General features: G+C 44.9%; 1 protein-coding gene across 5 annotated transcripts in view; it reads right to left on the bottom strand.

The window, feature by feature from the left end:
• Window positions 1–13,112: 13,112 nt before the first annotated feature.
• Window positions 13,113–17,163, bottom strand: part of swap70b (switching B cell complex subunit SWAP70b) — a 50,503-nt gene continuing 46,452 nt past the window's right edge. Inside the window, exons 12-13 of one of the 5 annotated variants that reach the window (XR_007449195.1) lie at window positions 14,978–16,110; window positions 13,113–14,942 (exon numbers count right to left, since the gene is read on the bottom strand). Coding sequence is in view for 1 of the 5 variants with exons in the window: in XM_049574687.1 (XP_049430644.1) it covers window positions 15,992–16,110 (119 nt within the window). In the remaining 4 variants the exon portion in view is untranslated. Of the gene's footprint in view, window positions 16,111–17,163 lie in introns of all 5 variants that reach the window. The other 4 variants (XR_007449196.1, XR_007449197.1, XR_007449194.1 and 1 more) reach the window with 4 other exon arrangements.

The following is a 17,163-nucleotide window of genomic DNA, read 5'->3' as shown; positions in this document are numbered from 1 at the left end:
GGGTTGAGGCTGTGGATTTGACCAAGTTTGACCACTTTATCACTATTCCCTCTCACTTGTAGCTGTTTTTTGTTATCTTTTGAATTTAATATGAATTATGGAACCGTTTTTGTTCACGTTTGTTTCCTCCATTTCGTAAAATAAATTGTTAAAAGTTGCTTTTGAAGTGCGTGACAGAAGTGTGTTTTGAGAACGACCGCAGACTGTCACCTGTTTTTTTTTTTTTTCTTTTTTTTTTCCCTACTTGTCTGCATTGGTCTTCGTAGCTTAGCGCCACAAAAGGGTGTAAGCTTCTTGTGAAGATTGATGCACTGTTAATCTTGCAGTCAAGTATTTTATACCCATAATGCGTGGTTGTGACCGTCACCTATCCTCCCTGGAGACTAGCCTAACAGCCTTTATTGGAAAAACTTCCTAATATGAGCCAGAGAGGGCCGTGATACACCAAAGTGTGTCAAGGGGGAAGTAAGGAAACAAGCAAGGGGGAGGGGGCAGGCGCTTAAGTCCTGAGTTATATAGTGACAGTGCATGCGGAGAAGAAGGAGGAAAAACAAACAAACAAATAAACAAACAAACAAAAAAAAAAACAGGACAAACAGGCAGTGTAGCTGATGTATTGTAGCCTTGAGGTGGTTGTGTTCCATGCAGATTATCAAAAATAAACATATACATGTCTACTATACTGTACTGAAAAACAAAAACAAAAGAGAAGTCTATACTGAACACCAAAAATATGAGAGTCTTGGTGGAGGGGGAAAGCCCGATTGTAGAGAAGAGTTGCCAGTGCGGTGTGGTAAGTTTGAGAAGCAAGTGGGCCCCTTTGGAGTGATCCCATCGGTTCTTTGCGATGCGTCACGGAGCTGAAGTATCGAACATGCATGCATGTATTTGAACCCTCCCAATGTGTTTATGAAAACCATCACCAGGGTCCAGGGCCAGCCCTGCGGGGGAAGGGGGGCTGTATGGCACCCCAAGACCACAGGAGCGCCCAGACCCCAAGACCAGGGAGCCGCAGAGGCCGCAGGACACCACGCAGGCCCAAGGACCCGGGGCGGCAATGGCCGGCACCCCCAGAGAGCCAGAGACACACTCCAGACAGGCGGGGCAGGAGGGCCCGCCCACCCACCGCCCGACGCGGACCGAAGAAGGTGGCGCCAGACTCCGGTGCCGCGAGGCCCCCAGCACCCATGGACAGCGGGCCAGGCGGGCCCCAAGGAAACCCAACGGGCACCCACCCAACCCCGCCCCCCAAGCAACTGCAGCGTCAGGCCCCCGCAATGGTCCCGCCCTGGGCCACACCGCCCGCAGCAAATCGACCCCCAGCAGAAGGACGAGGCGCACCACCAGGGTGCACGGACGACGGGCCCCACCTAGCCCCCCCCGAACCCCGACACGCAGGAGCATAGGCCAACCCGCAACCCCGCCAGTACCCCCCCAGACCGCCACAGACCCAAAGCTGGACCCCCAGCCCATCCGACCCGCCCCCCACCGCCGGCCACACACCAACGGGCAGGCCCACACTGCGCAGTGCCAGAACAACCCCCGCGGGCAGCACCCAGCCCCCACACCAGGCCCCCCAGCCCGACTGTCACCTGTTCAACGCATCAATATCTTCGGATGCCATTAAAGTAATAATAATATCAATGAGGCTCATTTGCATAGAAAGGGGCAATTTTTGCACCAAATATATGCATATTACCTCATTTAAATACGTGCAAATAACACCGGAGCACCGAGACGCAGTCTGCTTGGCAGCGCAGTTAGTGGTGTATTTCACCCTCTGCGCATGCTTTGAATTAGATGGTATCTGTTTGCTCCATTTTTACCGGTTTAGCGGCTGCAAAAGCCACGCAATCCTTTTGTGAATTCGGCCCTGAGTGTCTTTTTCATTTTGTCTCGTCCTGCAAATTTTCGCATCAAATAGATGCGAAGAAGATGGGGGGCGTCGGTGTCTTAGTGGGTAGAGCAGGCGCCCCATGTACAAGGCTGTTGCCGCAGCGGCCTGGGTTCGAGTCCAGCCTGTGGCCCTTTGCTGCTGAAGATGTCTCCTTATTCAGTTTATCTGTCATAGAATAGTTCCAAAACCTTTTCCATAGAATTGAATGAACAGAGCAGCGCTCTCACTTTCACCTTCAGTCCAGCTAATAAACAATCTGCACCAAAATAACTTGACTCAGAAAAGATTCTTCTTCGCCAGGATTCACTCCAGCTGTTTGTTTCCACTGCACATATTGCTTACAGCGGTCACAGTGCTGTGATTCGCTGCAGTGTAGTTATTGTGAATGTCTGAGTTGATGCTGGATAAGGATGGGGATTAATGGTGACAGCACTGTAATATTTGTGACTTTATTCTTCTTGGCTTCATGTGTTCATCGTTCTGCAGATTGTGGTGTTTGTCCAACTGGTTTAACAGGTTGGTTGTGTTGCTTTGTGGCACAGACACACGTCACAGACACTCTCTGTATATGATTGGTTCTCTCCTGTGTCTGAAGAGCAGATGATGATGATGATGATGATGATGATGTTAGATGAACGGATAATTTTTGTTTTTCACAGGCTGCTGCTGCTGCAGAGTGCACACTCTGCGGCATGACATCTCTTCAGCAGTGGAGTCTGGAAGTGCTTGTTTTCAATGTCCAGCAGAGTTTTCTATGAGCTGAGCCTTTTATACGTCACTGTCACAGTTGTGATACAGACGGTAGTATCAGAGCCAAAATTGTGATTGTGATTAATATTCAATTGTGCAGCCCTGCTGCACAGTGATACGGTTGGTGGGTGTTCTTTGGTAGAAAGAAAGTAGTTCCTACATGAAACTGCTCACAGCCAAGTCTTTGGATTATCTTGAGTCACACGGTTGTGATTTCTGTAAAGAGACAGTAATGCTGATTTTTTAAATGGATCTAGTTCCATTATATCAGAGAGAAGACAGACACCTCTGCAGCTGATATCTCCAACACTCTGCAGCTGACACTGAAACTATCTGGACTGATAAACAGAACTACAGGCAGGAGGAGGAACATGTATTTTTGATTTTGGGGTGAACTGTTCCTTTAAAGTCCCTGCTGAAAGAGCGCAGACAGTGAAGTTATATGTTCTGTGTAATGTCCTCTGTCACAGGTAGTGACCCCTCTGACTAATGATGTCGTGGTGTTTCCTGTCAGGTTGGATCAGGGTATCGGACAGCCTGATAACACAGTCACGTTCATAAGAGAGAGAGAAGTGACCTCGACAATGACTTGAGCAGAGCAAGAGGAGGGTCATACATATTAAATATGAACGGGCCAAATGTGCTGTTTGACCTGTGGCTGACACATATTTGGGTTTATAGCTGTCGTGTCGGCTGATATTGGTTTCTCACTTGTCTTTCATTGTTGTGGTGAAAGTGCAAATACGTCAGGGATCGATTTGGAGCGTCCTGAAATTCCAGTGGGTGGGGTGCAGGATGGAAAATGGACTTTGGGAGCCAGAAATCTCAGCACCTGGCAGAGGAGTCATCGATATTGATCAACAACACTGTCAAGGGTCCACAGATATATTGTTCATTTTCTTGTGTTGGCCAGTAAATATCTTACCTCTTACTCCTTTAAATATTTATAGAAGTCTCCTGCTGCCGTCCGTGCTCAGTGTGGGCGTAGGGCTTCAACTGGGTTTCAAAACACCTCTGTGTGAGTCACGCAAACAAACTGTGACGGGCTAAAAGATGGCGACGTGACACATCGGCTTCAAATTCCTAATTACATGAAAATCATTTGGCATCTGATTCACGAGAAGTCAAGTGTGTTTCCTGTTCTCCAGCGACAACCTGCTTCACATCCTCCCAGTTTAATAGGGTCTCACCTGTCAGCTGCCCAGTACTACCAGTGACCTGATGGTGCCCACTGAGCAGCTTCACATGTTCGGATGCACATTAACAGTAGGTGGTGTTTAATCACTCCACTTTATTCCTACTGGTGTGGAGATTTTAACTGGAAACGTTTTTACCATTAATGTTAATCTAACCTTTGTCTCACTGTGTTTACGCACATCTAACAGCCTGTTTACAGCTGCTGTTCCCATGTGGTCATGATACGAATACATTCCTCGACCATATTGATCATACATGTGCTGTACACACATGTACGCACATGTACTGTACACACATGTACACACACATGTCCACTCGGGGGATGAGGGCGAGGATGTGTTGGTGTCTCCAGCTGTTTATCCTCAGTATTTTTGTACTAAGGCAACAACAGGCAGAGTGAATGTAGAGACATTATTTATTCCACGTTGTCTCCTCCAGTTCAGCAGATGGATGTCCCTCCAGTGGCCCATAAACGTGTTTCGAAAATAGCATGTTTACTATAGTTATCCCCGTGAAGTTAACAGTGTAATTGCGAGCGATGTTTCCTGCTCCATCACATTCTGCTGCGGTGAGTCATCCGCTGTCACGGAGGCATCGCATGCTGAAAGGACGCAGCCCTCGCCCAGCGCTGCGCTGATAGTGGATCAGAAAAGTAAATCTGGCGAGAGTTGCTGGCCATCAGACACCGCGGTGTTCCTGCTGAGTGAATCAGAGGCTTTGAAATGAGAGTGTGGCTCTGCTGTGAGCTAAATGATTGTATAACACTTCATTAGAAACGGGGAGTTGATGTGCATGTTACTGTGAGCCAGAGGATTACTGTCACATTGTCCTCATTAGGACCTTTCATCACTGTCAAACAAACTGCAGGGATGGGTCAGATAACCTGAGGAATTTATTCACTTTCTGTAGACGTGCTCTCTTCAGACATGCAGGACATAACGCTGCTGGACTCATCAGTTAAAGGTCGTCACTCAGACGTATTTGTCAGTGATCTAAATATTTGTCAGGGTTTATGTGGACGTGACGAGATGTGAACAGAACGAGCGTCAGTGTTTGAGGGAGAGTTGGCACTCTGAGGTGGTGACTTACAGAGCTCAGGGTCATTTGAGGAATCTGTGATACTGGCACCAACAAAGCATTTCGTTTTATAGCCATCATTCCTGGAAACACTCGGTTTTGTTTGTGTTACACGTCACATCAAATCAAAGAATGCTTGCTGTGATTGGCTGAGAGCAGAAAAGTGCGTATAGTCATTTTTTTCTGGATCTGGAAACAAACAGGATCAAAGTCAGTTCTGATGTGACTTCATGCTGAGTTACTTCAGTCAGAACGTTAAAGGTATCAGGTGCTGATTAATTGCTTCCACTCCTGAACACAAACATTCAGTGAAAAGACGTTGAGTTGGGACTCTGGTTCGATCGCTCACATGCTCTAAGTGTCCTGCTGAATATTCATTCATTCATTCATCCATCCATGTAAGAGGAATCTTAACAACTTAAACTGGCGTATTCAGTACATTTGCTGGTTGATTTAAACTGATTTGTTTTGTACATATAAGACGACAATATAGTGAAAAATGTTTCACAGTGATTTTAATGAGGCTCATAAAGAAATGTGTTTAATTTCTCTTGGTTTGTATATGACGTCGTGCTGCAGCTGTCGTCTTTGAATTGTAACAGGCTCAACCTGCGGGGCGTATCGACATTTAACAACATTGAACAATGTTCATAATACTGGTATCATTTTTAACATGATATGAAAAATTAATATGGTGATACTGACGATATTTCAACTTGTTGACATATTGATGCCATATGGCAACAACAAGCATGTCTGAAAGTGAAATGATGATGGACTCTGCGGTGGTTCCAAAAAGAGGAGGAGCTTCAGTAGTGTGGAATAAAGTGTGGCGTTGTTATGTTGTGTTCACACCGTGAATTACATGTGATGTCAAAGTACACGTGATTAGATGTGACGCCAAACACGGGAATTAAGTGGCACGAATGATGTGAGTAGCGTGATTTTGCGTCATACTCTTATTTGAGAAAGATGCGATAGTCAATCAGCATTGAGATCTTCCAGAGAAGTGTAACGCCCGGGACGTACCAGCGGAAGTTCATTCATCGATTCAGCACGAGTACGACATGAGTCAACAAAAAATATCCTAGAGTGCAAACTCGCGCAAGTAAGGCAATGCAAAAATTTGTATCGTGTTTGGTATGAACACTTTAGGCCTGGGCGTTTTACTTCTCGTAGCGCTCAGAGGGAACTCATTCAGCGGCTCCTCTGGCAGCAGCACAGCTTGTCACAGGTTACAGCCTGAAGATCAGAGATGATTTATATCTATATAGATCTCAGGGGACATTTGTTTAAATGTGATTTAGTTGAATTATTAATATTGTGACAGAATCTGAATCTCATTCTGAGTTACTGTTGTTGTTCACAAACTAAAGAAATGACATCATCATTTTTTCTTTTTACTGAATATTTGAAGCAAACTGTAAAAACACATCACTGATTTTGTTCCTAAATTAAAAGTGAAATATATTTTATTAATTTGTCATATCGTTTTTGCAAAAATACCCTAAAATATTCTGATGATATTTCAGGACTGTCTCGCCCACCCCTACTGAAGCCTTTAAAGTTACTGCCTTGAGTTTTATGTGAAGGGATTTGTGTGTTTATCCAGACGGGGTTTTACATCGTTAGTGGGTGGATCTCATTATCAAATTGTACCTTCTTAAATAGTGTAAATTATCTTGACACAGTTTGTAGAGAGATCCCATTAACCCAGAGCGATGTTGAAGATAAATTGTGGTGCTTTGACGGAGCCAATGAGGGAGGTGTTGTGGAGGTGGAGGAGTGGCGAGGCTCCAGGCCGGTGTCTTCACTACAGGACGATCATGACAGTTAAGATTAGGTGTCGTTCCCTCCTCTGAGTCGTACGTCTTTGTGTCTGACAGCAGAACAAAGCCGCTTGTGTTGCTCTGTGGTCATAAATAGCAGCTGCAGTTTTACCTTAATGACACAGTCGTCCCAGAGGAAGACAGTGGCGTGTATTTAGGGCAGGATGATGATACAGGAGCGAGCAGGTAATTCTACCCTCGCCATCGCCTCATCAAACACTTGGCCTTTCACCCGGTTAAAGAAGAACTCTGCCCACTCCTCCGCTCGCTTCCTTTAAGCCTGCTGCACTCTGGGTATTTTTAGCATGATTTCATATACTGTGTGTAATTAAATAGGATGCTGGTAAACAATGCGCTGGTCGGACGCCAGCTCCAGACTTGGCTCGCTCCTCATACGTCAGACGGTTTCAAAAAGGAATAAGTTAATGTGCTGGCAGCAGCGCAGCGCGGTCCATGGGGGTTGCACAGAAACACTTGTGTTTTATATTTGCGCCTTGCCACACATTCTTGTGTGTTCATGGGGGAGGAAGAGGATGAGACATGACTTTTGAAGTCTTTCTATCTTGTCACGTAAAGCATTCCTCACTGATGGAGTCCGACCGTCGTCTCACTGCTGCTTCATTACAGCTCATATTCATACACTTCATATACTTTATATCAGGCTGGCTTAAAGAATCAATTTGTGTGTGTGTGTGTGTGTGTGTGTGTGTGTGTGCAGCACATTTAGGTATTTAGTATGTGTGTGTGTTGCTGTATTTGTGTGTTGCAGTAATGTGTGCATGCAGCATGTGAACATTAATGTACTCAGGTGTGGACATGCATGTGTGTGTTTGCGTGTGAATCCATTTGCATACGATTAACAGCCGCTAAGTGCATATGTGTTCGCGCTTTCACACGTATCCACAGTAACCTCTGACCTGTGAGGGTAAAAATACAGGAGGGAGGTCAGAGTGGCACACGGCTCACCTTTAGCATGGCTCTTTGCATTGTCAGAAGATATTTATATCTGGAATGAACAATTGAGAAAGATGGGTTTGATTTCCCCGCTGTGGCCTCGGGCCCGGCCTTCCTGTGGGTGCAGAGTCAACCTCAGTCAGATGCGCTGATTGGAGCCAGATCCTTTGTCCCAAATTCCGTCTCCTTGCACCCTTGAACCTCACGAAATCTCTAAACTAAAACCTTCAGTCATTGGTGTAAGTCCCACATTACACAAATCCAGCTCTAATGTGATGTTGTGAAATGTCAGGAGGGCGATGTGGAGAAACATGTGCTGCTGGACGAGAGGGATGACACGCAGGTGAAATAAGGTTGAGGCCGAGCCGCTCTGTACAGTAACGGCGTGAAGACGAGTGCTGCTGCTAATTTCTCACTCTCTGGACCCACTTGGTGTTTTTCATTTTTATGAGGAGGAGGAGGACATCTGTTTGCGTCGTTGACCCTCACAGGGATCCTCCGGGGACCTTTTAATCATCCGTAGAGATCTATAATGTGAAGATGCAGTGATATGCTATTTTTGTCTCCTCTCTGTCCAGATGCTTCTCTGAACTCTTAATACGACCCGATCACACCCCTGGGCTCCATGAATTGTCATATGCGATACTGTGAAGGAAGGTAAATGTTCTGCAGGCGTTTTATTTTACTGTCCCAGGAGTCCCCCACTGCTCCGTAAACCTCCACAGGCCCCGCGGCTCCCGAGAACCCCATTCGCTGTAAATACCCAGAATTCCTCAAACTTTCGAAGCCTATATATTCTGGATTCCTCCGATGTCTTCAGACTCTTTGTATCTCAGATGCTCTGGTACTCCAGGGGGCAGTGAGACCCCTTAACCCCGCCTTATCCTTATTTTCCAACGAAACCCCCCCACTGCCCCTCACACACACACACACACACACACACACACACACACACACACACACACACACACACACACAGACGCACACACACACACACACACCCCCTGCGATGGATTCCAGATCGGGAATTTAATGCATTTCTGTTTCGCATCACCTCCCAGGAATGCAGCACGCGTGCCACAAGCCTCATAACCTCGGGCTGATGAGTGCGAGGATGTTTAAAAGAGAGAGGGATGATGGGATACAGACGCTGCTGGGGGTTATGGGGGGCTGTGGAGGGATGGGGGGGGCGTTTGACAGAGCGCATCCGGCGCGGCACTTGGCGTTAATGACAGGCCATCTTGTTGCATAAAGCAATGTTAGTGCAGCTGTGGTATGTGCCGAGCGCATCTGGACTGCAGATTTTTGGGAATGTATTGTGTGTGTGTGTGTGTGTGTGTGTGTGGGTGTGTGTGTGTGTTTGTTTGGTCTGTCCCGTCTCACTCAAATTAACGACTGTTGCACGATACGGAGGAGGATGGAGTGAATTAACTTAGTTGGGGATCTTTGGAGGGGGGTTATCGAGAAGTGCAGATTTTACAAGGCTTGTTTTTCTCTCCTGGCAGTGTCGCACATTTACGCATATCGAAACTTGTCAGGATTAGACGCTGGTTGTCAGGTCGTTCAGAGGGGGGAAAGTTCCTGACCTGCAGAGTGACCACAGTGACGCTCTGCGTGACCGTCAGGCCTCCTCGTCACTCCCAGATTACCTGCAGGGAGCACCTTCGATAACGAGTTCATTAAAGGCAGATTATTAGTTTCATCTGATTTACACTCACTCAACTTAAAAAACGGCTTCACTCCAAACTTTTAGTTTAATATAAAACAGTAACATGAAAGACACAAAATAAATGTGTCACATGACCCTCATCTGACAGGAAGTTCATCAGTTTAACAGAACTTTTTGTTGAGCATTTAATTCTCTGTCATATGAACATAAAAACACAGAGTTCACATTTTACAACTATTTTCTTTAATTTCATTAAACTATAAAAGTATATGAAGCGAGCTGAGGTTTCTCGTTAACTATAATAAGACAAAGTGATGAACTCTGAATGGAGCCGGGCGATATGGCAAAAAATATCATCACTGTAATTTTCCCCGTATTGATCGATATCGATATTTATCACAATATATAATTTGATAATGCTGTGAGTTTGAAAAGTATCCTGATAAAGTCCGACACCTGAAGAAACCAAATGATTTTCGTTGCGCTCGTTGTGAAGCTGCGGCGTGTACATCTCAACACTGCAGACTGACTGACAGCTGTCTGTTAACTTTAATCCTGATCCCGTGTCGAGATCGTTTTATCGCCCAGCCTTAACTCTGAACCAGGAAATGCTCTTTATTTCCCCTCAGTACAGCTTCCTGTCTGACACTCTGAGGTCACCAGCTTTTTATGTCAAGTGAACATGAAGTTTTTATGTCATATTGATAATCTGGGGCATCTGTGTGGACTTTATTAACACTGGTTTGACCCCACTTTGCACGACAATGGGATCAGAACACAGGTTGCTGCAGCTGTGACTCTGATTTGGACGGAAAATAAAGAGTAGAACCCAGAATTATTAAAGTTTAGTGTCATGGATGGATCGGGGGTTTACATTGTTGTTAAAGTGAACCTGAATTTCTTCAGATTATGGTGAGGTAGGGCTCAACAGTCTGGATGAAATCATATTACCAACATTAATGTGAAGAAAAATCAACCTGGAGAACATTATAAAACATAATGTGGTTACGTTTGTTTTTGATAATGTCTGAAATGTGTCTGTAGGATCAGGTGTTTAAAAAGCTTAACTGAATGTGTGGCTGGATTTGTGATCACATGAATACCTGCAGCTGACTGTTATTTTAATCATCGAATAATCTGAACAAAATGCTTTTTATTAATAATGAAGTCTCTACAATCAAAATGGCCATCACCACCAACAGTCGCTGATGAGTCAATAATTGACTACAGTCCCTCCAGGATTTCTTTCACACCTCACTTTAATGCAGAACATCAGAGAGTCGCCAGGCCCCGTCTTTAGCGAGACGTTGGTGTCACACATCTGCAACATCACAACCAAAAACATGGAGGTGAGTTTGGTGACCTTATGCACACACAGACCGTTTACAAAGATGGACGACATTTATTCATCATATCATTTCTGACTAAGAGAAATTCATTTATGAAATCATTTAGCATTTGAGACTTTTTTATTTAAAAACAGGTGTTTCATTTGAAAAACTTACCTTTTAAGTGTAAAAAAAAATCATAATTTTGTTATTGGTGCTGAAACTGTGGGGTCGTGTCAGTGCCAGTAATACATTTCAAACATGACCCAGCTGTAATCATCACAATATGATTGAACTTCAGTAGGTGTTTAATGATATTAAAAACAATGAAAAACATCTATCCATCCATTTTCATCCGCTTATCTGGGGCAGGGTTGCAGGGGGCCTCTCCCCAGCAATGCTTTCCAGCTCCTCCTGGGGGACCCCGAGGTGTTCCCAGGCCAGACGAGGTATGTAATCCCTCCAGCGTGTTCTGGGTCTGCCCCGGGGCCTCCTACCAGTGGGATGTGCCCGGGACACCTCTAACAGGAGGCACCCAGGAGGATCCTGATCAGATGCCTGAACCACCTCAACTGACCCTTTTCGACATAAAGGAGCAGCGGCTCTACTCCGAGCTCCCTCCAGATGTCTGAGCTCCTTACCCTATCTCTAAGGCTGAGCCCAGACACCCCACGGAGGAAACTCATTTCCGCTGCTTGTATCTGCAATCTCATTCTTTCAGTCACTACCCACAGCTCATGACCATAGGTGAGGGTTGGGACGTAGATGGATCAGCTAATTGAAAGCTTCGCCTTGTGGCTCAGCTCTTTCTTCATCACAACGGACAGACACAACGCCTGCATCACTGCAGAAGCTGCACCAACCTGCCGATCCATCTCATGCTCCATTCTGCCCTCACTCATGAACAAGACCCCAAGATACTTGAACTCCCTCGCTTGAGGCAGTAACTCTCCCCCAACCCGGAGAGGGCAATCCACCGGTTTCCGACAGAGAAGCATGGCCGCAGACTTAGAGGTGCTGACTCTGATCTCAACTGCTTCACACTCGGCTGCAAAATGCCCCAGTGCATGCTGGAGGTCACGGTGAGATGGAGCCAACAGAACCACAACATCTGCGAAAAGCAGAGATGCAATTCTGAGGTCTCCAAACCGGACCCCTTCCTCCTGAATATCACAAACAGGATTGGTGACCCACCAAGAACGTGTCTGACTTTACACCAAGTTTGCAGACACAGCTTTCACTCGTGGCAGCGAGCCTGGCACCCCGTATTCCCGCAGTACCCCCCACAAGACCCCCCGAGGGACGCGGTCATAGGCCTTCTCCAAGTCCACAAAGCACATGTAGACTGGATAGGCAAACTCCCACGACCCCTCCAGCAGCCTTGCAAGGGTAAAGAGCTGGTCCGCTGCTCCACAACCAGGACGGAATCCGCATTGCTCCTCCTGAATCTGGGGTCGGAGCCTCACTTCCAGCACCCTGGAGTAAACTTTACCCGGGAGGCTGAGCAGTGTGAAACCCCGATAGTTGGAGCACACCCTCTGGTCCCCTTTTTTGCAGATGGGGACCACCACCCCGGTCTGCCAGTCTGCAGGCACCGTACCCGACCTCCACGCGACACTGAAAAGGCGTGTCAGCCAAGGTGTCCAACAGCTGGTGTCCACCAGCGGGTTCTTCAGTTGGCGCCACAACAGGCACCGACAACCTTCTGACCACAGCTCCTAGCAGCCGCCACCACAATGCAGGCTTTTAACATGGACCATCACAGTGACATTAAATACTTTACATATATCTCAACATTCTCAGTTTGATGATTAATAGTGTTCAGATTTGTCAAAATGTTAACAGTGACAATGTTGACCTGTGATCAGCAGGAATGTTTCCTCACAGTCTTGATTAAACTTCTCTGTGTGACCCAGATGTTAAATTACTTTATAAATCCCTTATTAAATCCCTTATCAAGCAGACGTTACAACAGGAAGATAGTGTAGTTATGCATAATTCTAATTATATGTAAATGATCCTGGTGATATTGTTTTGTTATTGTCAGTATGGTACAGACTCAGACTGAAGACAGTCATCAGTTTTATTTTGGAAAAATCAGGTTCAGACGATGATGTCATTGAGATGAAGTCACCGTTTGTCTCTAACTTTCTGTCCCCAGATGAGTTAAAACATTTATTTCAGTTTGACAGTAAATGTGGCTCCACATGGATCTGTGGTCACAAATACTCTACTTCTCTTACAACAGCGCTCTGTGGTGACGAGGTGTTTGTGGCACTGTGGCGCCCTCTGCTGAACAGATGAGGGGTGAAGTTAAAGTGCTACTGACTGTTTGTGTTGCAGTGTTTGTGTGTGTTTGTGTAGTTGTGTTCCTGTCATTATTAAGAGACAAACAGATTGAGTGCAGTGAGCCAGTTATTACAGATGTGTTTTATTCAACAGTTCAGTCTTCAGCTTTTTACATATTTATATAAAAACATCAAATAGAAATCACAGTGTTGACGTGTGACCGTATCAAAGGCACTGATGGTTACGGTACAACTACACAGGACACATGTTAGATTATCCGTCGGGGTGAGGCTTTGGCTTGATGCCCTACTTCTGATTTCTGACTGTGTTTACAGGAAATGTTCTGTATCACTGATGATGCAGATGTAGGTCAGACAGACTGAGGACAAGAAGCACTTTGATATAATGAGGAAATGTTTAGTGAGTTGTACATGATATTTCATTAGAGACTGTTTTTAGGAGACAACTTTGTTAAACATGATTGACTTTACATTAAATATTTTACTGATGCTACACAACTTTAGGAAGAACAACAAAAACACAAACTGCTGTTAAAATATGTACAAAAATCCCTTCAATTAAAAATGTTCCCAAAGAGGAAAAAGGCCACAGCAGGGGGAGGGTTGTTTGTCTCAGTAGGTCATGTTATGTCAAAGATATTGTAATAGATTTGACTCAATATCTCTGAACTTTACAACAACGTGAACCTAAAACACACTCAGGTGATTTATGTTGGACAGATCAGACTCTGGGGTAAAGTAGTGTATTTCATAGATACAGATCAGGACACAGATGAAGATGACGAAGGATAGAGGTGAACAAACCCGAGACTTTGAACAAGCTGCACATCTTAAAGTCAACAGATTAATCATGTATTTATTGTAGGTTTGTTTGGATCTTAGCTCGTGTTGTGCTGCTGTGTGACGTTAGGTCGATAGACACCCTTTAATCAGGAACTAACTGGTTCATTTTCAGAAAAAAATCAAAATAAAGTGAAATAACAGAGGCCTTTCCTGTTGGACCGGCGCTCCTTTGACTCAGTGAACTTTAGCGCCACATTTCAAAGCTCTGCCCATTTAAAATTGGTGACTTTTTAATGTTTTGTGATGTAAATGTTTCACCTTTTATGTTAGTTTCTGTCAGTTTTGCAGACAACATGTAGAAACATGGTGCCCATGGCCCGCCCTCTGGTCTACACTGATGAGCTAACGTTAGCTAACCAGTGGTGTCGTGTTTGTTGGGTTAAAGATCAGTTTATAAATGACCAAACTTCACTCAATCAGCTCTTCTACCTACATAACAAATGTATGTCCTGTACACCATTTCAAAAAGAACTCCTTACTCATTAAACACACTACAGTCTACATTACTAGCTGCTTAATCAGTGACTGAGTCATCACGTCTTCATGTTTTTGTTTGATTCCTGCTCACTCCTCACTGAACTTTGACCTCATAATGTGAAAATGAGACTTTAGTTTCTGTTTATTGACTCTTAAAATGACAGAGACTTGTTTAATCAGTGGTGGTCTACACTTGTTTAATCAGTGGTGCTCTACGCTGACAGAGACTTGTCTAATCAGTGGTGCTCTACACTGACAGAGACTTGTTTAATCAGTGGTGGTCTACACTGACAGAGACTTGTTTAATCAGTGGTGGTCTATGCTGTCAGAGACTTGTTTAATCAGTGGTGGTCTATGCTGTCAGAGACTTGTTTAATCAGTGGTGGTCTACACTGACAGAGACTTGTTTAATCAGTGGTGGTCTACACTTGTTTAATCAGTGGTGGTCTACACTGACAGAGACTTGTTTAATCAGTGGTGATCTACGCTGACAGATACTTGTTTAATCAGTGGTGGTCTACACTTGTTTAATCAGTGGTGGTCTACGCTGACAGATACTTGTTTAATCAGTGGTGGTCTACACTGACAGATACTTGTTTAATCAGTGGTGGTCTACACTTGTTTAATCAGTGGTGCTCTACACTGACAGAGACTTGTTTAATCAGTGGTGGTCTACACTGACAGAGACTTGTTTAATCAGTGGTGGTCTATGCTGTCAGAGACTTGTTTAATCAGTGGTGGTCTACACTGACAGAGACTTGTTTAATCAGTGGTGGTCTACACTGACAGAGACTTGTTTAATCAGTGGTGGTCTACACTTGTTTAATCAGTGGTGGTCTACACTGACAGAGACTTGTTTAATCAGTGGTGGTCTACACTTGTTTAATCAGAGAGACTTGTTTAATCAGTGGTGGTCTACGCTGACAGAGACTTGTTTAATCAGTGGTGGTCTACACTGACAGAGACTTGTTTAATCAGTGGTGGTCTACACTTGTTTAATCAGAGAGACTTGTTTAATCAGTGGTGGTCTACGCTGACAGAGACTTGTTTAATCAGTGGTGGTCTACACTGACAGAGACTTGTTTAATCAGTGGTGGTCTACACTTGTTTAATCAGTGGTGGTCTACGCTGACAGAGACTTGTTTAATCAGTGGTGGTCTACGCTGACAGAGACTTGTTTAATCAGTGGTGGTCTACACTGACAGAGACTTGTTTAATCAGTGGTGGTCTACGCTGACAGAGACTTGTTTAATCAGTGGTGCTCTACACTTGTTTAATCAGTGGTACTCTACACTGACAGAGACTTGTTTCATCGGTGGTGGTCTACACTTGTTTAATCAGTGGTGGTCTACGCTGACAGAGACTTGTTTAATCAGTGGTGCTCTACACTGACAGAGACTTGTTTAATCAGTGGTGGTCTACACTGACAGAGACTTGTGGTCTACACTGACTTGTTTAAACCAGCTCTACAGGTGCTGGTTCCCACTACAGATTTACAGATGGTTATTTAATGCCCCCTCATGATAAATGCTTTATGTGGACACTGAACATCCAGAGAACTCCTCCCAGTCCCTCCTCAGACCTGTTATCTCCCAGCAGCCCTGTCTCCTCATCTCCTCAGAGTGGCGGGCATGTTTAAGGTTCAGGGTTGAGATGAGGACCTACTGGGCCTGGGTCGTCTGGTTCTTCATCTCCTGCCACTTCTTCTGCCTCAGACTGAGCTCTGCATCAGAGAAGGCTGCTGGGCCCCAGTTGGTGATGAGCTGCTGTCCCTTTGACCCTGCAGGAGGAGGAGACAATGTTCCATGATATAACCTTTAATATTTCACCCTGTGTGCAGTCATGTGTCACTGACATCCACTGTAAACAGGAAGTCAAAGTAGTTTGGTCACATTTGAAATTTTAAAAGTGGCTTAAAGGGACAGTTCAGACTTTCTGAAGTGCGGTTTAACAGGCAGCACAGTACGGAGATGTTTCGCGTGGCGATATTGTATCGATACACGGACGCCAAATATCCATCTTATATGTTTTGGTTTTTTTTGCAAATACGCATTTTAAAACAACTTTTGGTACAAGAATAATGAAATCAATTGCTTTCTCAGCTCACTAGATGGCACTGAAACTCAAGCTGAAACTTGTGGGCAGGGCCAGGAGGAGAAATGCCACTGTGCATATTCAGCTGGCTGCATCACGTGGAGGTTAAACCCAGAAGTTAGAGGCTTTTTTTGGTGTATGTGCTGACACATGTTCAGCTGCAGACACATTCTGTTCATATCGTAAATGACACGCAACTCAAACCACACCCACCAACACAAGGCTTATCTGAACGCTGCTACAGCGCCACTCTGAGGTGAATAAATATGAGGCCAAATGTAGCAATGATCCACTTTATTATGATGATGATTCACTTGATGCGATGAAACTCTTCATCACCCAAACCTCAGCCATCTCTCCCTGACGCTTCTTATCTTTGTAACCACTAACAAAGGGTTTCTGACATGGCTGCTGCTCCTGGGCCAATGGGTGAAGGGGGGCTGATCCTGGACTGATACGCAGGTTAAAGTGCAACTTGCAGGTTAATTTTTTTTTAAAATATATACATAACCATGTCTGAAAATTACCATATGAGAAGTTAATTCAGAATTTATTATGGTTTATATTACATAAGGGCACAAATTCAGAGGAAAAAGTGTCTCTTCTTAGCTCCTCTTCTAAAAACGCTTTTTTTCCCCCCCAACATCGCCAGATACTACGTCACGAGAGGGACTCTGCGTCCTTGACCCTGCGTCTGTCCAATGCGCAGTAGTAGGTGGTAGTGAGTCTGAGCGGTAGT

The sequence above is a fragment of the Epinephelus fuscoguttatus genome, linkage group LG4 (assembly GCF_011397635.1).
Source record: "Epinephelus fuscoguttatus linkage group LG4, E.fuscoguttatus.final_Chr_v1".
In the NCBI taxonomy this organism is placed as follows: Eukaryota; Metazoa; Chordata; class Actinopteri; order Perciformes; family Serranidae; genus Epinephelus; species Epinephelus fuscoguttatus.
This window is presented reverse-complemented; position numbering and strand designations above follow the sequence as displayed.